Genomic DNA, 24707 nt, shown 5'->3' on the forward strand with positions numbered 1-24707 from the left:
TCGAAATTTTATTTGTATAGAAAATATTGTCAAACATTTTATTTATATGGAAAAAATTTATCACAATTTTATTTCTATAGAAAATTTTGTCAAAATTTTATTTCTATAGAAAATTTTGTCAACATTTTATTTCTATAGAATATTTTGTCAAAATTTTAATTCTCTAGAAAATTTTGTCAAAATTTTATTTCCATAGAAAATTTTATCAACATTTTAATTCTCTAGAATATTTAATCAACATTTTATTTCTATAGAAAATTTTGTCAAAATTTTATTTCTATAGAAAATTTTGTCAAAATTTGATTTCTATAGAAAATTTTGTCAAAATTTGATTTCTATAGAAAATTTTGTCAGAATTTGATTTCTATAGAAAATTTTGTCAAAATTTTATTTCTATAGAACATTTTTTCGAAATTTTATTTGTATAGAAAATATTGTCAAACATTTTATTTATATGGAAAAATTTTATCACGATTTTATTTCTATAGAAAATTTTGTCAAAATTTTATTTCTATAGAAAATTTTGTCAAAATTTGATTTCTATAGAAAATTTTGTCAAAATTTTATTCCATAGAAAATTTTGTCAAAAATTTAATTCTCTAGAAAATTTTGTCAAAATTTGATTTCTATAGAAAATTTTGTCAAAATTTGATTTCTATAGAAAATTTTGTCAACAATTTTAATTCTCTAGAAAATTTTGTCAAAATTGTATTTCTATAGAAAGTTTTGACAAAATTTAATTTCTTTAGAAAATCTTGTCCAAATTTTATATGGTACAATAGAAAATTTCATTTATATTATTTTATAGAAATAAAAAACTGCAAAGTACTAGTAAAATATTTTATTTGGTAGTTTTTGGTAAAATTTTCTTCAACATTTTGGTAGATTATTTTTGTATCGAGTGGCAAGCGTGGATCCAAAGTAAAAATTTGTTGTTTTGGTCAAACGTTCATAATCATAGCCAAAAATTGAATTAGCATAACGGATGTACTCTTGTTGAGTTAATACACGTTGAAAGGTGTAAAAAATAATCACACAAAAATGTTTATGATTTAATTCCACTTTTTGGAACTTTTTATACCCACCACCATAGAATGGTGACGGGGGTATAATAAGTTTGTCATTCCGTTTGTAACACATCAAAATATCGATTTCCGACTATATAAAGTATATATATTCTTGATCAGGGAGAAATTCTAAGACGATATAACGATGTCCGTCTGTCCGTCTGTCTGTCTGTCTGTCTGTTGTAATCACGCTACAGTCTTCAATAATGAAGCAATCGTGCTGAAATTTTGCACAAACTCGTCTTTTGTCTGCAGGCAGGTCAAGTTCGAAGATGGGCTATATCGGTCCAGGTTTTGATATAGTCCCCATATAAACCGACCTCCCGATTTGGGGTCTTGGGCTTATAGAAATCGTAGTTTTTATCTAATTTGCCTGAAATTTGAAATCTAGAAGTATTTTATGACCATAAAGAGGTGTGCCAAAAATGGTGAGTATCGGTCCATGTTTTGGTATAGCCCCCATATAGACCGATCTACCGATTTTATTTCTTGGGCTTATAGAAACCGCAATTTTTATTCAATTTACCTGAAATTGGAAATCTAGAGATACTGTAGGATTACAAATACGTGTGCCAAAAATTGTGAGTATCGGTCCATATTTTGGTATAGCCCCCATATAGACCCATCTCCCGATTTTACTTCTTGGGCTTATAGAAACCGCAGTTTTTATTCAATTTACCTGAAAGTGGAAATCTAGAGGTACTGTAGGACCACAAATACGTGTGCCAAAAATTGTGAGTATCGGTCCATATTTTGGTATAGCCCCCACATAGACCCATCTCCCGATTTTACTTCTTGGGTTTATAGAAACCGCAGTTTTTATTCAATTTACCTGAAATTGGAAATCTAGAGGTATTGTAGGACCACAAATACGTGTGCCAAAAATTGTTAGTATCGGTCCATGTTTTGGTATGGTCCCCATATAAAAAGACGTCCCGATTTGGGGTCTTGGGCTTATAGAAACCGTAGCTTTTATCCAATTTGTCTGAAATTTGAAATCTAGAGGTATTTTAGGACCATAAAGAGGTGTGCCGAAAACTGTGAGTATCGGTCCATATTTTAGTATAGCCCCCATAAGAACGATCTCCCGATTTAACTCCTTGGGTTTCTACAAAACGTAGTTTTTATCTGATTTGCCTGAAATTGTAAATATTCTGGTATTTTAGGCTCACAAAAACGTGTATCGGATTAAGTTTTTATCGGTCCATTTGGTAATGCCTCCATATAGACCGACTTCACTTCTTGAGGGTGTAGAAGGCGCACTGATCATGAAAATTGCTTGAAACTCAATGTAAAATTTACTTCTACAGATTTAAGATTTCAAATCAAGACGTTATTTTATAATTTTCTTGCACACCTACAAGAGATGTTAACGATTCCTCTAAAAACTGAATGTAAAGCATTTCTATGTCAACACTAGGGTGCCCCAATCCTGGTATATGGAAGGCAACCCTTGCAGTAAGAATGTTAAATCTACTCCCTGCGAAAAATTTCCTGTAAATCGGAGTAAAACTTTTGCCTCTGTGGTCATATGGCTGTAAATCGGAACTTGAAATCGATTGTAGAAATAATATTTTGACAAAATTTTCTATAGAAATAAAATTTTAAAAAAAAATTTTCGATATATATAAAATTTTGACAAAATTTTCTATGGAAACAACATTTTGACAAAATTTTCTATAGAAATAAAATTTTGACAAAATTTTCTAGAGAATTAAAATTTTGACAAAATTTTCTATAGAAATAAAATTTTTACAAAATTTTCTATGGAAATAACATTTTGACAAAATTTTCTATGAAAATAAAATTTTGACAAAATTTTCTATAGAAATAAAATTTTGACAAAATTTTCTATAGAAATAAAATTTTGACAAAATTTTCTATAAAAATCAAATTTTGACAAAATTTTCTATAGAAATAAAATTTTGACATAATTGTTTATAGAAATAAAGTTTTGACAAAATTTTCTATAGAAATAAAATTTTGACAAAATTTTCTATAGAAATAAAATTTTGACAAAATTTTCTATAGAAAACAAATTTTGACATAATTGTTTATAGAAATAAAGTTTTGACAAAATGTTCTCTATGACTGTAAATCGGAACTTGAAATCGATTGGAATAAACTATGACCCAGACTTTATTCACAAAAATGTGTTAACAGACAGACGGACGGACGTATAGCTCGGCAGACGGGCATGGCTAGATCGACTCAGGGGCCGATCTTGAGCCCTATTGCCAATGACACCGTGTGTCTATCTCATCTCCTTCTGGGTGTTGCAAACCTATGCACTAACTTATAATATCCTGTTTCACAATGTGGCTCTGAGTATAAAAACAAATACTTAGCTGATGGCCTATGTTGGCAATGCTTTTTCTATTTTTTTATACTAATTTCATATTTACTATAAATTTAATATTAGTAATAAATAAATAAAAAATAATAACAAGTATAAATGTCAGAAAACTCGGCCAGGCTTTCGGTCTTTGGTTCCCTACACCATGGATTGCGTATAAAGTTCTTGATTCGGCCTCATCCAAAATTTATTTTTTGTATCACCAAAAACCAAACCGAAAAGCAATTAAAGGAAGTATAAATATACATTAACAAATAACAAATTTGAGTTGAAATTTAAATTAAAATAAGAAATTTCCCGTATATAATTTGAAAACGAATGACTCAAGGCTACAGTTTATTTTTTTTTTTTTTTTCTTTGTAAACATGAAGACGAGAAAATCCCCTACCAACTTCTTATGTTTCCATGAAATTTTTGATTGGAGGGATTTTATGCCTTGTATTTGCAGAAATGCGAATTGATTGGTAACAGGAGTTTTTATTGGTTGCCATAGTTTCGAACATGTGGGTATGGAAAAATATTTCGTGTTTATTTTTTTGCTTTAGCTTCATCTGCCCTTCTTGCTTGGGTTTTGGTAAACATCCGAAAGTTACTTAGCCAACATCATTAGAACCGAAAGAATTTTGTTTAATTTTAATTAAAAATCAAAGATTTCCTTGTTATGGGTTTTATTTTGTTGATTTTGTGGGGAGGGGTTTGTTTAATTTTTGGGCAAATTTTCTCATTTTTCCCATCTTCTAAAAGAGATATTGTTAATTATTGGATAATATTTGGGTGCAAAAAAAAAAAAAAAAAACACAACAACATAGGAATTTCTGGTAGAATTATTTAATGGACCACCAATAGCAATTAAAAAAGTTTCTGTTTTTTTTTTTTGGTTTGGGTGGAAGAGAATATTTATATCTTGGATACACAGAAATTTTTGTAAGTCCTGTCTGTCTATCTTTTTTTATTTGTACAAGGACGAATGGACGAAGAAAGGACGAATGCTTTATTATTTCGAGCGCCATAATCGAGTGATATACATATAGCTCCCACATTATCCCAATTGTTTAAAGGACCACCTTTAAAATTAGGTATTTTGAATAAATAATAAATTATATCAAGGAAAAACATAAATATACCTTCTGTGCCAGGCAAAGCTCGCATTCCTATTTTAAGAACTTGAAATCTTTGTATTCACGATTACAATTTTTTTACGGTGTGAAATATCTTAAACGTGGGCATCCATTGTTGCGTATATTTGGTCCAAAATTTGGAGGTAGACACTTATCAGTGATTAATTTGATATAGTGTGAAACATAAACTTTGGAGGGTTGTCCACCTTCTTTAGTGTGCAAATTTAAGAGATTCCAACCAAAGTTATCTTTTTCCCACCTTTTAATATTAGGAATTTCAATGAAAGTTAAAAAGTTGAAGTTGATTATCGATTTATTTGATGACTTTTAAGAAATCAAATTTTTCCAAATTTGGAAAAGCCTATTTTTCGATTTTCTAATGTTTTGATTATTCGCAAATTTAACAAAATTTAACGTTTCAGACTTTTGTTGAATTGTCAGCATAAAAAATTTTAATCTAATGTCCTTTCCGATTACTTCATTAAAAGTCGATTAGTCGATTTGTACACTAGGAAGAGTCGATCAACAAATTTTGGTTAAAGGTAATTTTAAATTTGATTTTTTTTTTAAATAATTTTGAATATATTTTTTTAAACTCATAAACCGAACAAAGTAGCGCCTTTAACCAAATTTCGAATTGATTTGAGTTCATCTATTAGCACCCAGCAAAAAGAAAAAAACCGTCGCTAAAAAAAATAGTGGTGCAAAATTGGCACAGAAGCGATGAATGTAACTTGGGCTTGTCGTAGGACGGATGTTCACCATTTCAGCGGACGTTGAACTGAATGTGCATCACTTTTTAAGGTGTGATCTGAATTAAAAATAAATATAAACATTTTGTGCTAGTTGACCAAATAAATAATTTCTACAATTATTAGTGATTTTTATGCATTCTAACTATAGCGATCAAAAAACCGGGTTTTTGAAAGTCGGGATTTCACTCATATGCACATTGTAACATACCTATTTGGAATCCACTTCCAAACAGTTTATTAAAATAACCAGATATATTTGCCTAAATTTTGCAATAAATTAGCAATTTTTGCAAAATTTCAAGCCTGGACAGCCGAAAGTCGGCTGTCCAGGCTTGAAAACACCGGGTCTACCGGTCCACCGAAAATGGGACGAAAACCGACAGTTGATGGGAGAAGATAAATTGGTCCACCGGTTTTTATCCAACTGTTTTGATCACTCTAATTCTAAGGCATGTCCGAAACGTTTGACCACAAATCTATTCAAAAAATCCGAAATTGATTTATCATTTCTCTTGACAAAATATAAATAATCTTTACCATTTTATGAATTTTTATTCAGTTTTTAAACTATTTGAAACAGAAATAGTTCGAATTACCAATTATGAAAAAAGCGGGTTATAAAAAATTTAATCAAAACAAGTATATACGGCCGTAAGTTCGGCCACGCCGAATCTTATGTGCCCTCCATCATGGATTGCGTAGAAACTTCTACTAAAGACTGCCATCCACAATCGAATTACTTTGGTTTCGGTAACCCTTGTCGATTGCAAGGTATCTTAAGACTTCTTAACGGCGTCTTCTAAATTGTGTTAGTCCATACGGGGTGTATATTAAACAAAACAAATACATACAGCAGTAAGTTCGGCCGGGCCGAATCTTAAACACCCACCACCATGAATCAAATATTAGGGCTTTTTTTGAAATTTCAGAGGTTTTAAGGACAGATCAAGCAGAGCAGATCAACCTGTTCACTTCACGAAGACAAATTTAAAGATTTTACCTATGAAGACTATATCAGATTCTGGATTTATAAGAACCATTTTTGTTTGAGTTTTAGAGGAATCATTAACATCTCTTGTAAGTGTGCAAGAAAATTATAAAATAACGTCTTGATTTGAAATTTTAAATCTGTAAATTTTCACCCGAGAAATAATATCTGGAAATTTTACATTCAGTTTCAAGCAATTTTCATGATCAGTGCGCCTTCTATACTCTCAAGAAGTGAAATCGGTCTATATGGAGGCATTACCAAATGGACCGATAAAAACTTAATCCGATACACGTTTTTGTGAGCCTTAAATACCAGAATATTTACAATTTCAGGCAAATTGGATAAAAACTACGGTTTCTATAAGCCCACGAAGTAAAATACCTCTAGATTTCCAATTTCAGGCAAATTGGAGAAAAACTACGGTTTCTATAAGCCCAAGAAATAAAATCGGGAGATCGGTCTATATGGGGGCTATACCAAAACATGGACCGATACTCACCATTTTTGGCACACCCCTTTATGGTCCTAAAATACATCTAGATTTCCAATTTCAGGCAAATTGGATAAAAACTACGGTTTCTATAAGTCCAAAAAGTAAAATCGGGAGATCGGTCTATATGGGGGCTCTACCAAAGCATGGACCGATACTCACCATTTTTGGCACACCTCTTTATTGTCCTAAAATACCTCTAGATTTCCAATTTCAGGCAAATTGGATAAAAACTACGGTTTCTATAAGCCCAAGAAGTAAAATCGGGAAATCGGTCTATATGGGGGCTATACCAAAACATGGACCGATACTCACTATTTTTGGCACACCTCTTTATGGTCCTAAAATACCTCTAGATTTCCAATTTCAGGCAAATTGGATAAAAACTACGGTTTCTATAAGCCCAAGAAATAAAATCGGGAGATCGGTCTATTTGGGGGCTATACCAAAACATGGACCGATACTCACCATTTTTGACACACCTCTTAATGGTCCTAAAATACCTCTAGATTTCCAATTTCAGGCAAATTGGATAAAAACTACGGTTTCTATAAGTCCAAAAAGTAAAATCGGGAGATCGGTCTATATTTATCGGTCTCTTTATTGTCCTAAAATACCTCTAGATTTCAGGAAAATTGGATAAAAACTAGGGTTTCTATAAGCCCAAGAAGTAAAATCGGGAGATGGGTCTATATGGGGGCTATACCAAAACATGGACCGATACTCATCATTTTTAACACACCTCTTTATGGTCAGAAAAGACCTCTAGATTTCAAATTTCTGGCAAATTGGATAAAAACTACGATTTCTATAAGCCCAAGACCCCAAATCGGGAGGTTGTTTTATATGGGGACTATATCAAAACCTTCACCGATATAGCCCATCTTTGAACTTGACCTGCATGCAGACAAAAGACGAGTTTGTGCAAAATTTCAGCACGATTGCTTCATTATTGCAGACTGTTGCGTGATTACAACAGACAGCCAGACAGACAGACGGACATGGTCATATCGTCTTAGAATTTCTCCCTGATCAAGAATATATATACTTTATACAGTCGGAAATCGATATTTCGATGTGTTACAAACGGAATGACAAACTTATTATACCCCCATCACCATTCTATGGTGGTGGGTATAAAAAGGCCGATTAAATACGTATATATTTCAGTTTGACAAATTTTCTTTAGCAATAAAATTTTACCAATTTTTCTATAGAAATAAAATTTTGACAAAATTTTCTATAGAAATAAAATTTTGACAAAATTTTCTACAGAAATAAAATCTTGACAAAATTTTCTATAAAAATAAAATTTTAGTAGATTATTTTGGCGATAATGGTCCATATTTTGTGTGATTGGCGATCGGCTGTACATTACTATAGACCGATATGGACCAATTTTTGCATGGCTATTAGGGGCTATATTCAAGCGCATTGTACCAAATTTCAACTGGATCGGATGAATTTTGCTCCTCCAAGAGGTACCTTAGGTCTAATCTGGGGATCGATTTATATGGGGGCTATATATAATTATAGACCGATATGGACCACTTTTTACATGGTTGTTAGAGACTGTATACTAACACCACGTACCAAATTTCAACCGGATCGGACGAAATTTGCTCTTCCAAGAGGGTCCGGAGTTCAAATCTGGGTATCGGTTTATATGGGGCCTATATATAATTATGAACCGATGTGGACCAATTGTTGCATGTTTTTTAGAGACCATGTACCAACTCCACCTACCAAATTTCAACCGGATCGGGTGAAATTTACTTCTCCGCAAGCCAAATCTAGGGGGTCATTTATATGGGGGCTATACGTAAAAGTGGTCCGATATGGTCCATTTGCAATACTATCCGACCTACATCAATTACAACTACTTATGCGAAATTTCAAGTCGATAGCTTGTTTCGTTCGGAAGTTTGCGTAATTTCAACAGACGGACGGACGGACATGCTTAGATCGACTCAGAATTTCACCACGACCCAACTTTTTCAATGAAAATATAAAAACCGAAAGTTATACTGGTTCACCGAAAATGGGTTGAAAACCGAAGAAAAACCGACAGTTGATGGGAGAAGATAAACCGCACCACCTGTTTTTATACACCTAACGCGCTCTAATTCTAACGCGTGTCTGAAACGTTTGACCAAAAATCTTTTCAAAAAATAAAATCAAAAAATCATTTGTTTCGACAAAATTTAAATAATCTGTTCCATTTTATAAATTCTTATTCAATTTTTTAACTATTTTAAACAGAAATAGTTCAAGTTACCTTTTATGAAAAAAGCGGGTTATAAAAAAATTTAATTAAAATAACTTCCCGTGTACTTAAAATAAAGCACATTTTTGGGAGGACATTTCTGGAAGTGTTTTAAATGTTGTGCCTTTAGAACAATTGCCAATTCGTTTTTTTTTTTGCTAGAAAATATTAGCCATTGTCGAAACTTTTGTACCTTTATTTCAAAGATTCAATATCTTAGTTAATTAGTTAAAGATTATTTCGTTAAATCAAAAATGTTTTTCTCCACTTTAATTAAAATTTTCCTTAGTTCAAAGGAATGAAAAAGGTTTGAAGTAAATATTATAAACTGCCTTTATGTAAAATAATATTAATTTCAAGAAATTTTATTCCTTTACTCAAAAAAAAAAAAATTATAATTGGACCCAAAAATGTTGGCCTTACTTTAAGGATTTTGGTACTGATTCCGAGCCATAGATGCGGCTGCTTTAAAATAAAGACATTTTTAGTGACCTCTTTTGCTTTAAATCTAGGATCTGTAAAATTAAAATAGAGATTCTATTTATCGAATTTTCATTCTCCTTTCGCGGTATATTCATAAAGCTATAAATAAATGACACTTTAACAAGTATATACGGCCGCAAGTTCGGCCAGGCCGAATCTTATGTACCCACCACCATGGATTGCGTAGAAACTTCTACGAAAGACTATCATCCACAATCGAATTACTTGGGTTGTGGTATCTTAAAACTTCTTAACATCGTTTTCTAAGTTGTGATTTAGTCCATACGTGGTATATATTAGACAAAAAAGTTATGTATAGTTAAGTCTACAAATAATTACGGATCGATATGGACTTTTTGTACGTAGAGAGCCAGAATTGAAATATGGGGGTCGCTTATATGGGGGCCATATACAATTATGAACTTGATATGGACCAAGTTTTGTGTGATTGGAGATCGATTTATCTGAGGGTCATATATAACTATAGACCGATATGGACCTAGTTAAGCATGGTTGTTAACGACCATATACTAGCACAATGTACCAAATTTCAACTCACTCGGATTATACGATTATGGACTGATATGGACCACTTTTGGCATGGTTGTTAAATATCATATACTACCACTACGTACCAAATTTCAAGCAGATCGGATGAATTTTGCTTCTCCAAAAGGCACCGGAGGTCAAATCTGGGGATCGGTTTATATGGGAGCTATATATAATTATGGACTGATAGGAACCAATTTCTGCATGGTTGTTGGATACCATATACTAACATCACGTACCAAATTCCAACCGAATGGGAAGAATTTTGCTCTTCCAAGGGGCTCTGGAAGTCAAATCTGGGGATCGGTTTATATGGGGCCTATATATAATTATGGACCGATATCGGCCAATTTTTGCATGGGAGTTTGAGGCCATATATTAACACCACGTACCAAATTTCAACTGAATCAGATGAATTTTGATCTTCCAAGAGGTTCCGGAGGTCAAATCTGGTGATCGGTTTATATGGGGGCTATATATAATTATGAACCGATGTGGACCAATTTTTGCATGGTTGTTAGAGACCATATACTAACATCACGTACCAAATTTCAGCCGGATCGGATGAAATTTGCTTCTCTTAGAGGCCTCGCAAGCCAAATCGGGGGATCGGTTTATATGGGGGCTATATATAATTATGGACCGATGTGTACCAATTTTTGCATGGTTGTTAGAGACCATATACTGACACAATGTACTCAATTTCAGCCGGATCGGATGAAATTTGCTTCTCTTAGGGGCCTCGCAAGCCAAATCGGGGGATCGGTTTATATGGGGGCTATATATAATTATGGACCGATGTGGACCAATTTTTGCATGGTTGTTAGAGACCATATACTAACACCATGTACCAAATTTCAGCCGGATCGGATGAAATTTGCTTCTCTTAGAGGCCTCGCAAACCAAATCGGGGGATCGGTTTATATGGGGGCTATATATAATTATGGACCGATGTGTACCAATTTTTGCATGGTTGTTAGAGACCATATACTGACACAATGTACCAAATTTCAGCCGGATCGGCTTAGTTCATAGTCAGTCCTGCCCGACTTTAGAATTTCCTAACTTGTTTTAAGATAATAGCCTTTGACCCATTAAAAGGCTATTATGTTAAAACAAGTAAAGAAATTCTAAAGTCGTGTAATAACATTTTATAAAGACTTCACATGCCACCCATAATTTTTCACATTAAAGAATATACTGAAAGCCAAAATTTAAACACTTTTTTTACAAGTTTAATTTGAAATTTGTTGTTTTCCTATCTACTCACTACAATTTTCATTGGTATTTTTGAAGTTGAGGCATAGTTTATTTTAAAGTTCTCCCTGAATTCCAAAACTAAACTTTACTCTTTTTTTTTTTTGCCATCTTTCACAAAAATATCTTTGCAGAACTAAACACACAAAAGAAATAAAAATTTAAACTACGATTTGCCGGAAGTGAAAACATTCTCCTATCGATTCAACTCGAACATAAATACTTAAAGGGATTTTTCAACATTTTTCATTCTCTGCACCGAGAAAACCCAAAAGCATTGAAAGTTCAAACGCTCATACCAAAGAAATTGAAACTAGTACAGATACAAAAAAAGACTCATTTAAAGAGAGCAAGTAAAGAGAAGAATAGCAACAGAGCGAGAGATAGAAACAATAGCCATAATGACTACGCATCGTAAAAAGCGAACTACCACTACTACTACTATGAATTTAGCCTACAGCCATGTGAGCCCAAACAGGAAATGTTTTTCTTTCTACGGAAGTTTATTTGGACTCCTATTGCTTTTGGCCATCAGTACCCAGCAGGCATCATGTAGACCCAGCAATGAAGATGATTTGTTACCCCCACAAATCAATATCGATGAGGAATATGGGGATGTGGATAATTTGGAGGTAGGAAACCAAACACAGGGTGGTCCATCACCAAAACCCATGGACGACAAATTGAAATTTAATTTTTTGTTTTTGTTTTTTTTTTTTTCAGATACATCATGTGAAAATTGTGGATGGCGGATTTCAGGGAGACCACCCCATCATTATGTACAAAGAAGATTTTGTAGATGAAGATTATGGTAAGAAATCTATGTGTATATAGCATTTGCACCTCAAATGAAATCTTCTTCAAATCAAATGCAATCTTTTAAATATCAAACGAAACTATTTTTATTTCAAATTAAACTTTTTTCAAATCAAATATTTTTATTGTAATTGTTAATTATGAATGAATTTTGACGCAGATTTTTATTTGAATTCATATTTAGAGCATTGATGGTTGGGGTATAATTACTGCGTACATACGGAACCTCAAGTATAGTGATTGAGTGTACTCGCAAGAATGTAGCACATAACTATTGAATGAAATAATTTTTGAAAAGGTACATTTTTCCTTTTAACGATACAGCAATTTATTCGATAATAATTTTGTTGGCTAATTATTCTAATTGATCATTGATTAGAAAGAATTCATTTGACTTTAGAGATTCTTTTGATTAGAAAAAAGTTTCATTTGATTTGGGCCGGAGCTGGTTCGTAGCTATGTTTGGAAAATATAGGTCAACAACATTTGTATATGGAATATCGTAAGCTGTATGGTAGATAGAAATTTCAAAGTTTGAATTTGGACAGTCTTTGCACTAGGCATCTGATATAAGCTCAATCGAAGAAGTGGACATTGTAACCCGGACAATATTTTCTTATTGTGCCCTCCACCATAGGATTAACTTTATCATTCCGTTTGTAACACATCGAAATATTGCTCTAACAGGTTGGCTGATAAGTCCCCGGTCTAACAAAGAAAAACACATTTTTTTTTTGTCAAAATTCGTTTTTATTATTCAACATAACATAGTTCCCTTCAAGAGCGATACAACGATTATAACGACCTTCCAATTTTTTGATACCATTTTGGTAGTACTCCTTCGGTTTTGCCTCAAAATAGGCCTCAGTTTCGGCGATCACCTCTTCATTGTAGCCAATTTTTTTTTTTGTCTGCGAGCATCCTTTTGAGGTCTGAGGACAAGAAAAAGGCGATGGGGGCCAGATCTGGAGAATACGGTGGGTGGGGAAACAATTCGAAGCCCAATACATGAATTTTTGCCATCGTTCTCAATGACTTGTGGTACGGTGCATTGTCTTGGTGGAACAACACTTTTTTTCTTCTGCATATGGGGCCGTTTTGCCGCGATTTCGACCTTCAAACGCTCCCCATATAAATGGACCCCTAGATTTGACTTGCGGAGCCTCTAATAGAAGCATATTTCATCCGATCTGGCTGAAATTTTGGTACATGATGTTGGTATATGGTCTCTAACAACCATGCAAAAATTAGTCCATATTGGCCCATAATTATGTATAGCCCCCATATAAACCGATCCCCAGATTTGACCAGCGGAGCCTCTTGAAGGAGCAAAATTCATCCGATCCGGTTGAAATTTGGTACGTGGTGTTAGTATCTGGTCTCTAACAAACATGCAAAAATTGGTCCAAATCGGTGCATAATTATATATAGCCCCCATATAAACCGATCCCCAGATTTGAACTCCGGAGCCTCTTGAAGGAGCAAAATTCATCCGATCCGGTTAAAATTTAGTACGTGGAGTAAGTATATGGTACCTAACAACCATACAAAAAATTAGTCCATATCGGTGCATAATTATATATAGCCCCCATATAAACGGATCCCCAGATTTGACCTCCGGAACCACTTGGAGGAGCAAAATTTATCCGATTCGGTTGAAATTTGGTACATTACTAGTATACACCGAAAGAATTTTCTTCGTAAAAAGAACGAAAAATTTCGTTAAAAGTACGAAATTTGTCATTGTTTTACAACCAAAGAAACTTTTCATTAAAAGTACGAAATATTTCGTACTTTTTACTAAGAAAAGTTCTTCCAAAATTTTCGTAGTTTGTAAGAAAAAAATTCGTACTTTTTATGAAGAATCTTCGTACTTTTTATGAAAAATCTTCGTACTTTTTATGAAAATGTTTCGTACTTTTTATGAAAAATTTTCGTAGTTTTTATGAAAAATTTTCGTACTTTTTATGAAAAAATTTCGTACTTTTTTCTGAAAAATGTTCGAACTTTTAGAAAAAAAATTTATAGTCGAAAGTGCATTTTGTTGTAGTTGCAAGTGTGAAAAATGACATCACTACTTTACATCTTAAGTTTTTGAATAATTTTTAGTTTTATTGCTTCACTTTTATTCATAGCGCGCTATCACCCAAATGAGAAGTAGCATAGACTTGCATAAAAAAATAGAATAAAGGAATACACTCAAGCACATTATAAAAGACAATTTAATGCCGCGAACGGAAATTTTACAACTTCAATGAAACTTCTTCGTTATTTCAAAGAAAATGTTTCGTACTTTTTATGAAGAAATTTTAACGCAGAACGTTTCGTAAAATATTCGTAAAAACTTCTTCACAAAATTCATGAAATGTGAAGAAAGTTTCGTTAAAAGTACGAACTTTTTACGAAGAAAAGTTAATGTAGAATGTTTCGTAGAAGTTTCGTATATTCGTAAAATGTTCTTCGTAAAATTTACGAAAATGAATGAAAATTTCGTTATTTTAATGAAGAATTCAGGAAGAATAGTTAATGAAGAATTCTTCGTAAAATTAACGAAGAGAATTCTTTCGGTGTATGGCCGGTAACAGTCATGCAAAAATTGGTCCATATCACCAAAAATAATTTACCAAAATTTTATTTCTATAGAAAATTTTATCAAAATTTTAATTCTATGGAAAATTTTGTCAAAATTTTATTTCTATAGAAAATTTTGTCAAAATTTTATTTCTATAGAAAATTTTGTCAAAATTTTAGTTCTATAGAAAATTTTGTCAAAATTTTATTTCTATAGAAAATTTTGTCAAAATTTTATTTCTATAGAAAATTTTGTCAAAATTTTAGTTCTATAGAAAATTTTGTGAGACTGAATGATATACGTATTTAACCGCCCTTTTTTGTTTAATATAATTAATTTAATATAAGAAGTGTTACCGCAACTGGAAGTGTTACCGCAACCCAGGTAATTCGATTGTGGATGACAGTCTTTCGTAGAAGTTTCTACGCAATCCATGGTGGAGGGTAAATTATATTCGGCCTGGCCGAACTTACGGCCATATACACTTGTATATTAAACAGCTATGCCCGGCCCCGCTGCGCCTTACTACGATACCTCTCTTACCACCTAGAACTATACCTCAATTACGACCTAAATATATAGTATTTTTTTGCGCTAGGTAAGCCAACTAGAGGTGTGCACGTGACACGAAATTGTCGTGACTCAAGAAAATTTTCGTGACTCACGCGTAAATCATGAGTCACGTTGATGGCAAAAATTACCAAATGTCGTGCGTGAGCGTGAGTCACGAGAAAAATACGCTAACGAAAATAATCCCGCTTCCGAACATAAAACGCTTACGAGTTGAATTCATTTAAAATTTTAGTGACACCTAGAATGTTAAGAGTTTAATAACGCTCTCAATTTTAATCATGCTCATGTTTTCAGACAAAAAACCAGTATTTTTCGTCCGTGTGGTTATACTAACATCACGTACCAAATTCAAATCGAAGCATCGATTCATATGAGGGCTATATATAATTCTCGACTAATATGAAAAAAATGTATATGGTGGTTAGAGAGCATCAGTTAACATCACGTATCCAATTTCAACCGGATTGGATGAAATTTATTCCTCCAAGAGCCTACTGACGTTAAATCTGGGGATCGCCTAGTATGGGAACTATATATAATTATGGACTGATATGAATAGATTTTTGCATAGTTGTTGTAGGACATAGACTAATGGACATTTTTTAATGTCCATTAAAAATAATGAATTGGAATAACTTGTCCTGTACCGCATATAATGCGATGGGTACTCTTAACTTCTTCATATATGGGTCACTTCCTCCCTTCCTTACCGACAGTTTGTTGATCAATATCGTAGGTCGATAAGCTATGATGTGTCCAAACTAAAAATTCTATTAGGTCCACAACTTCTTGGAACTTTATCTAAACACTTAACTTCATACTCGTATACATAAATTTTTAATAATTCCCACAGTTCCTTCCAAGAACACAACAAAACGTCCTCGTAAATACAAGGACATCATGTATCGTCGTCGTCACAAGACCACACCCAGTCCAGATATTGAAACAGTTGAAGATTATGGTGATAAAACTGAGAAAATCTATTTCGATTTTTTGCCTGATACGCCATTGACTGTGAGCGATAACGATGATGGTGGAAAACGTCGTAAAATGCATATGAAATTGGTACCACTTTTGGATGAAATGAAAGAGGAAAACCATGCTGATGATGAAGCAACACCAAGCAAAGATGAATTGCAGAAGCGCCCCAAAAAATATCATCGTCGCGTTAGACGTTCCGCAGGTCAAGATGAACATGTTTTGCACAAACGTAATCCTTTCTTTAGACATTCGGCTCAAAATAGAGCCGATGTCCAGGAGCATCATGTTCAGACTCATTACATTTACATCAAGTAAGGAAGAAAATCTCTTTTTGTTTGTAATATTTCTTTTTAATTTTTGTTTAATTTTTTTTTTTTTTGATTTTCAATCAGACATGCTGTCCCCGGTAAAAAACATAATGGCTTAGATATTCCAGTTACCAAAGCTCCCAATAAAAACCCGGACGAGCCAATATCTTTTGATAATCGTATTGCTGCAGATGAAAATGATCGTGTTATCTTCTCGGGAGGATGTATGTATTTGAATAAATCGTTTGCTTTTTTCTCTATAAAACAAAGCCTCTCTCGATTTTACAGCAAACCGACGACCTAGCGCTACCACTAGGAGACCCCCAGAGCAGTCTATTTTCCGTGATCCTAGACCAGAAAATTACGATTTCAGTTTCATGAGTAAGTACCCAGCAAAAAATTTTGGAAAGGCACAACTCTAAAAGCACTTCCAGAGGATGCACTCCCAATGATGTTCTTTATTTTAACTACCCAGGAAGTTATTTTCATTAAATTTTTTATAACATGCTTTTTTCATACTTTTAATGGGTAATTTTAACTTTTTTGCTTCAAATAGGCTAAAAGCAGAGTAAGAATTCATAAAATTGTACCATTTAACCATCATTTAAATTTTGTTGAAAAAATTCTATTTTTTTTGGAAATATTTGAGGCAAAACGTTAGAATCGAGCGTTAGAATCCATTAAAAATTATTTATTTGACAAAATATCACAGAATTTTTTAAATTACATCCAAAATGTTGAATTCGGATAACACCTAAAGAAGTGATGCAAATTCAGTGCAACGGCTGTAGAAATGGAGGACTTCCGTCCTATGCCAAGCCCATGTTAAATTCATCGCTTCTGCGTCAATTTGATCGATCTATAGAAATAAAATTTAAAAAAAAATTTCTATAGAAATAAAATTTTGACAAAATTTTCTATAGAAATAAAATTTTAACTAAATTTTCTATAGAAATAAAATGTTGACAAACTTTTCTATAGAAATAAAAATTTGACAAAATTTTCTATAGAAATAAAATTTTGACAAAATGTTCTATAGAAATAAAATTTTAACAATATTTTCTATAGAAATATAATTTTGACAAAATTTTCTATAGAAATAAAATTTTGGTAGATTATTTTTGGCTCGAGTGGCAACCATGATTATGAACCAATATGGACCAATTGTTGTGTGATTGGAGATCGGCTATATATAACTATAGACCGATATGGACCAATTTTGGTAGGGTTGTTAGCGGCCATATACTAACACCACGTTCCGAATTTGAACCGCATCGGATGAATTTTGCTCCTCCAAGAGGCTCCGGAGGCCAAATCTGGGGATCGGTTTACATGGGGACTATATATAACTATGGACCGATGTGGAGCAATTTTTACATGGTTGTTAAAGACCATTTACAAACACCATGTACCAAAATTCAGCTGGATCGGATGGCGTTTGCTTCTCTTTGAGGCTCCGCAAGCCAAATCTGGGGATCGGCATCTAAAAGCCCAAGATGTCATATTGGAAGATCGGTCTATGTGGGGGCTATACCACAACATGGAGCCAAGCGACACACCTTTTTTATGTATCTAAAATACTTCTCGATTTCCATTATCGGGTAATTTTGAGAAATTTGTCCGTGTTCAAGACCTAAAATTGGAGTGCCGGTTTATATGGAGGCCATATCAAAACAAAGTCCGATATTGCCCATCTTCGAATTGTATTTGAATGCAGAGAAAACACACATCTGTGCCAAATTTCAGGACGATAGTTCTAGTAGCGGAGCCAACTACATTATACCCTGCACCATTTTTTAGATCCAAATTTTCGATACCATATCAAATCCGTCAAATGTGTTGGGTGCTATATATAAAGGTTTTTGGTCTCCTATACAAACATTTCCATCTGACTTAATATGGACAAAATTTCTTAGACTTCTAAAAAACTGTAGACTTAAAATTCCATTCGGCTAATCCCCTGGGATTGAACTACTAAAACTAGTATATAAAGCAGTAAGTTTGGCCGGACCGAATCTTAAATACCCACCACCATGAATCAAATATTATAGTTTCCTGTGACAATTTCAGAGGGATTTGGTGACAAGCAGATCAGTTCAACCAGTACATTTCCCGAAGATAAGTTCAAAGATTTTACCTATGAAGACTAGATCAGATTCTGGATTTATAAGAACCATATTTGTTTGAGTTTTAGAAGAATCACAAACATCGTGTGCAAGTGTGCAAGAAAACGAAATAACGCCTTGATTTAAAATCTAACATTTGTAGATTTTTACCCCCATTATTTAAATGATTACCAGAATTATCAGTGCACATGGACCGATATTCACCATTTTCGGCACACCTCTTTATGTTCCTAAAATACTTCTAGATATAAAATTTCATGCAAATTTGATAAAAACTATGGTTTCTAAAAGCCCAAGAAGTAAAATCAGGATATCGGTCTATTTGGGAGATAAACCAAAACATAGACCAATACACGCCATTTTCGGCTCTCATATTTAAGGTCCTAAAATACCAGTAGATTTCTCATTTCAGGCAAATTGGATAAAAACTACGGATTCTAGAAGCCTAAAAAATAAAATCATTTCTTGCACACCTATTTGTATTCCTAAAAACCTCCAGATTTTCGATTTCAGGCAAAGTGGATAACAATTACGGTTTCTAAAAGCCCAAAAAGTAATATCGGGAGATCGGTCTATATCAAAACATGGACCTATACTCACCATTTGCGGTATACCTTTTTATGGTCCTAAAATACCTCTAGATTTCCAATTTGAGGCAAGTTGGATAAAAACTACGGTTTCTATAAGGCCAAGAATAAAATCTGGAGATCGGTCTATATGGGGGCTATGTAAAAACATGGTCCGATATTCATCATTTTCAGCACACCTCTTTAGGGTTTTAAAATACCTCTAGATTTCCAATTTCAGGCAAATTGGATAAAAACTACATATTTTAGACGCCCAAGAAATAAAAACTGGAGATCGGTCTATACCAAAACATGGACCGATACTCACCATTTTCGGCACACCACTTTATTGTTCTAAAATACCTCTAGATTTCCAATTTCAGGCAAATTGGATAAAAACTACGGATTCTCTAAGCCCAAGACCCCAAATCGGGAGATCGGTCTATATGGGGGATATACCAAAACCTGGACCGATACCCATCATTTTCGGCACACATCTTTATGGTCCTAAAGTACCTCTAGATTTCAAATTTCAACCAAATTGTATAATAACAACGGATTCTAGAAGCCCAAGAAGTAAACTCGGGAAATCGGTCTATATGGGGGCTATACCTAAACATCAACCGATAGTCACCATTTTTGGCACCCCTCTTTATAGTGCTAAAGTACCTCTAGATTTCCAATTTCAGGCGAATTGGATAGAAACTATCGATTTTAGAAGCCCTAGAAATATAATCGGGAGATCGGTCTATATGGGGGCTATACCAAAACATGGACCGATACTCACCATTTTTTGCACACATCTTTGTGGTAGATTTCCAATTTCAGGCAAATTTGATAGTAACTAAGGTTTTTATAAGCCCAAATCGGGACGTCGGTTTATATGGGGACTATATCAAAACTTGGACCGATATAGCCCATTTTCGAACTTGACCTTTCTGCAGAAAAAAGACGAGTTTGTGCGAAATTTCAACGCGATTGCTTTTTTATTAAACACTGTAGCGTGATTATAACAGAATACCAGACAGACAGACGGACATGGCTGTATCGTCTTAGAATTTCCCCCTGATCAAGAATATATATACGATATATATCCGTTTGTAACGCGGAATGACAAACTTATTATACCACCGTCACCATTCTATGGTGGTGGGCATAAAATATGGGAAACATTTAAATCTGACACAATTTTTAGGCAACTTTGCAAAAGTGTATTTATGATTTATCGGTCGATAGCTATGTATTAGACTTATAGGAAATTTTAAGTCATTATTACAAGTTTTCGACTTATACGCTGTTCGTTGCATGGTTAAAAGTATATAACCTGATGTCTAATTTGTTTTAATTCAATATTAATTGAAGAATTTTTAGTTTAGTTTAAATATTTTTTTTCTTTTTAGATAACAATCAACCACGTACTACAACTGCCGCAACTCCCCTTTTCAATCGAAGACCAGTGACAACACGCCCACCAGAATCTATTTTCCGTGATCCACGTCCAGAGAATTTCGATTTCAGTTTTATGAGTAAGTATTTAGCTCTTAGCTTTTCACACAAAAACTACTTCACCTCTATAATTTATGTACAGAAAATTTATAGCTTTTTTATTTAAAGAAAATTAATTTTATTTTTCAGATCAAGGACAATCTAGCTCATCCAGTTCATCATCCTCGTCATCCTCGTCGGCATCAGCTTCAGCAAGCACTCAAAATCAATCGTTTGACACACGCCGGCCCACAGTCGCCCCACCAACCGAACCGGCAATTATCTCACAATGCGTTTGGGCCATTGTGAATTGTTGCTCCAGTCGTAATAATCAAATACGTTATTCATGTTTCGAACAGAATGGATGTTATGGAGCATTTTGGGATTTAAATCCTTGTGCTGAAACTTTACGCGATAGTTTTGTGAATTATGTGGCAGACTATTACAATTGAATTGAGATGTCGGTGAATCCTACAATTGATTCTACGATGTGATCTGTGTTCGTCATTTTATGTGTATGCTTTTAAAGATAGATGATAGTTTTTTTTTTTTTGAAAATATTTGCACTAATATTTTTTTTTAAATTTATAATTAATTAACCAAAGTTACGTAATATAAAATTGTGTATCTTTTTGTGAGATAACTCTATTTTGTTTAATAGACCTTTTTTTTGATTTTTTATATTATAAATTAAATATTATTTTGTACATTTTTATTATATATCCTTGATTTGTTTACTTCATGTGATTGTTTTTGGTAGCTTGTAGTAATAACTGATGGCAAAACTCACATGTATTTTTTCCGTATTATGACAATTGTTTAACATATGATTAATGCATTTAAATCTCAGTAACAATGATATTCTTCAAATACAAGAGCATAATTTTCAAGGCACAAATGTTGCACCAAATATATGTATGTTTCAAAAGTATAAATATTGATATTTACTTCGAGTTATAAAAATGAGGTAATTATGCGGCATCACTTACTAACTGATTAATCGACTTTATTAAACCATTGTCACCACAAATCAGTACTGAATTAATGAAGGAAATCTAGCGCTTGATTTGCGATCGGAAGATCGATTTGTATGGGTGTTACATCAAAGCCTGAACTTATATGGTCATAGAAATAAAATTTTGATACAAATTTCAAAAAAAAAAAATAAATAAATAACAAAATTTTCTATAGATTTAAAATGTTTACAAAATTTCCTATAGAACTAAAATTTTGACAAAATTTTCTATAGAAATAAAATTTTGACAAAATTTTCTATAGAAATAACATTTTGATAAAATTTTCTATAGAAATAAAGTTTTAACAAAATTTTTATAGAAATAAAGTTTCGACAAAATTTTCTATAGAAATAAAGTTTTGACAAAATTTTATATAGAAATAATATTTTGACAAAATTTTCCATATTAAGAAATATAATTTTGACAAACATTTCTACAAAAAAATAACAATATTTTCTATAGAAATAAAATTTTAACAAAATTTTCTACACAAAAACAGATTAACAATAATTTCTACAGAAATACAATTTTTACAAAATTTTCCATAGAAATAAAATTTTGACAAATGTTCTATAGAAATAAAATTTTGACAAAATGTTCTATAGAAATAAAATTTTGACAAAATTTTCTATAGACTAAAATTTAGGCAAAATGTTCTATAGAAAAAAGTTTTGACAAAATTTCGTATAGACTTAAATTTAGGCAAAATGTTCTATAGAAATAAAATTTTGACAAAATGTTCTATAGAAATAAAATTTTGACAAAATTATTTATAGAAATAAAATTTTGACAAAATTTTCTTTAGGAATAAAGTTTTTACAAAATTTTTTTATAGAAATAAAGTTTTGACAAAATTTTCTATAGAAATAAAGTTTTGACCGAATTTTATATAGAAATAATATTTTGACAAAATTTTCCATATATAAAAAATTTGCATTTAGAAATATAATTTTGACAAAAATTTCTACAAAAAAAAAATAATAACAATATTTTCCATAGAAATAAAATTTTGACAAAATGTTCTATAGAAATAAAATTTGGAAACATTTTCCCAAAAATCATTTAACAAAAATTTCTATCGAAATACAATTTGGACAAATTTTTCTACACTAAGCCATTTATCGCAAATTTCTATGGAAATAAAATTTTGACAAAATTGTCTATAGACATAAAATTTTGACAAAATTTTCTATAGAAATAAAATTTTGACAAAATTTTCTATAGAAATAAAATTTTGACAAAATTTTCTATAGAAATAAAATTTTAACAAAATTTTCTATAGAAATAAAATTTTGACAAAATTTTCAATAGAACTAAAATTTTGACAAAATTTTCTATAGAAATAAAGTTTTGACAAATTTTCTTTAGAAATAATATTTTCACAAAATTTTCCATAGAAATATAATTTTGACAAAAATTTCTACAAAAAAAAAATAACATTATTTTCTATAGAAATAAAATTTTAACAAAATTTGCTACACAAAAACAAATTAACAATAATTTCTACAGAAATAAAATTTTTACAAAATTTTACATAGAAATAAAATTTTGACAAAATGTTCTATAGAACTAAAATTTGGAAAAATTTTCCCAAAAATCATTTAACAAAAATTTCTATAGAAATACAATTTGGACAAACTTTTCTACACAACGACATTTATCGCAAATTTCTATAGAAATAAAATTTTCTATAGAAATAAAATTTTGACAATTGTTTTTTTATGTAAAAACATTTCCTTCTAAAATGCACATTTAGAAGTTGGCATCGTTGCCCCATGAGGACTTGACGGTATCGTCATTCCAGTCTATAGAAAGAAAATGTTGACAAAATTTACTATAGAAATAAAATTTTGACAAAATGTTCTATAGAAATAAAATTTTGACAAAATTTTCTATAGAAATTAAATTTTGACAAAATTTTCTATAGAAGTAAAATTTTGACAAAATTTTCTATAGAAGTAAAATTTTGACAAAATTTTCTATAGAAATAAAATTTTGACAATATTTTTCCATAGAAATATTGCTTTGACAAAAATTTTTTCTATAGAAATAAAATTTTGAAAAAATTTTCTATAGAAATGAAATTTTGACAAAATTTTCCATAGAAATATTACTTTGACAAAAATTTCTAAAAAAAATAACAATATTTCCTATAGAAATAAAATTTTGACAAATTTACTATAGAAATAAAATCTTAACAAAATGTTCTATAGAAATAAAATTTTGACAAAATTTTCTATAGAAATAAAATTTTGACAAAATTTTCTATAGAAATAATTTTTTGACAAAATTTTCTATAGAAATAAAATGTTGACAAAATTTTCTATAGAAATAAAATTTTTACAAAATTTTCCATAGAAATATTACTTTGACAAAAATTTCTACAAAAATAAAATAACAATATTTCCTACAGAAATAAAATTTTGACAAAATTTTCTACACCAAAACAAATCAACAATAATTTCTATAGAAATGACATTTTGACAAAATTTTCTACAAAAAGACATTTATCGAAAATTTCTTCAGAAATAAAATTTTGACAAAATTTTCTATAGAAATAAAATCTTGGCAAAATGTTCTATAGAAATAAAATTTTGAAAAAATTTTCTATAGAAATAAAATTTTGACAAAATTTTCTATAGAAATAAAATTTTGTCAAAATTTTCTATAGAAATAAAATTTTGACAACATTTTCTATAAAAATAAAATTTTGACAAAATTTTCTATAGAAATAAAATGTTGACAAAATTTTCTATAGAAATAAAATTTTGACAAAATTTTATTTCTATAAAATTTTGACAACATTTTCTATAGAAATAAAATTTTGACAAAATTTTCTATAGAAATAAAATTTTGACAAAATTTTCTATAGGAATAAAATTTTGAGAAAATTTTTTAAAGAAATTAAATTTAGACAAATTTTTCAAAAAAA

General features: G+C 31.5%; 2 protein-coding genes across 4 annotated transcripts in view; one reads left to right on the forward strand and one right to left on the reverse strand.

Annotated features, from left to right (window-relative positions):
• hdly (hadley) overlaps window positions 1–21694 on the forward strand; it is a 30544-nt gene extending 8850 nt beyond the window's left edge. Inside the window, exons 2-8 of one of the 3 annotated variants that reach the window (XM_075292270.1) lie at window positions 11467–11964; window positions 12056–12143; window positions 16147–16585; window positions 16667–16806; window positions 16871–16963; window positions 20675–20800; window positions 20910–21694. In XM_075292270.1, the coding sequence (XP_075148385.1) occupies window positions 11734–11964; window positions 12056–12143; window positions 16147–16585; window positions 16667–16806; window positions 16871–16963; window positions 20675–20800; window positions 20910–21211 (1419 nt within the window). In that variant the 5' untranslated portion in view covers window positions 11467–11733 and the 3' untranslated portion in view covers window positions 21212–21694. Of the gene's footprint in view, window positions 1–11466; window positions 11965–12055; window positions 12144–16146; window positions 16586–16666; window positions 16807–16870; window positions 16964–20674; window positions 20801–20888 lie in introns of those variants that run through there. The other 2 variants (XM_075292271.1, XM_075292272.1) reach the window with 2 other exon arrangements.
• Window positions 1–24707, reverse strand: part of LOC142233506 (uncharacterized) — a 329935-nt gene that overhangs the window by 273226 nt on the left and 32002 nt on the right. The gene's annotated exons all lie outside the window — the stretch shown is intronic.

This window comes from Haematobia irritans, chromosome 1 (genome assembly GCF_050003625.1).
Source record: "Haematobia irritans isolate KBUSLIRL chromosome 1, ASM5000362v1, whole genome shotgun sequence".
Taxonomy (NCBI): Eukaryota; Metazoa; Arthropoda; class Insecta; order Diptera; family Muscidae; genus Haematobia; species Haematobia irritans.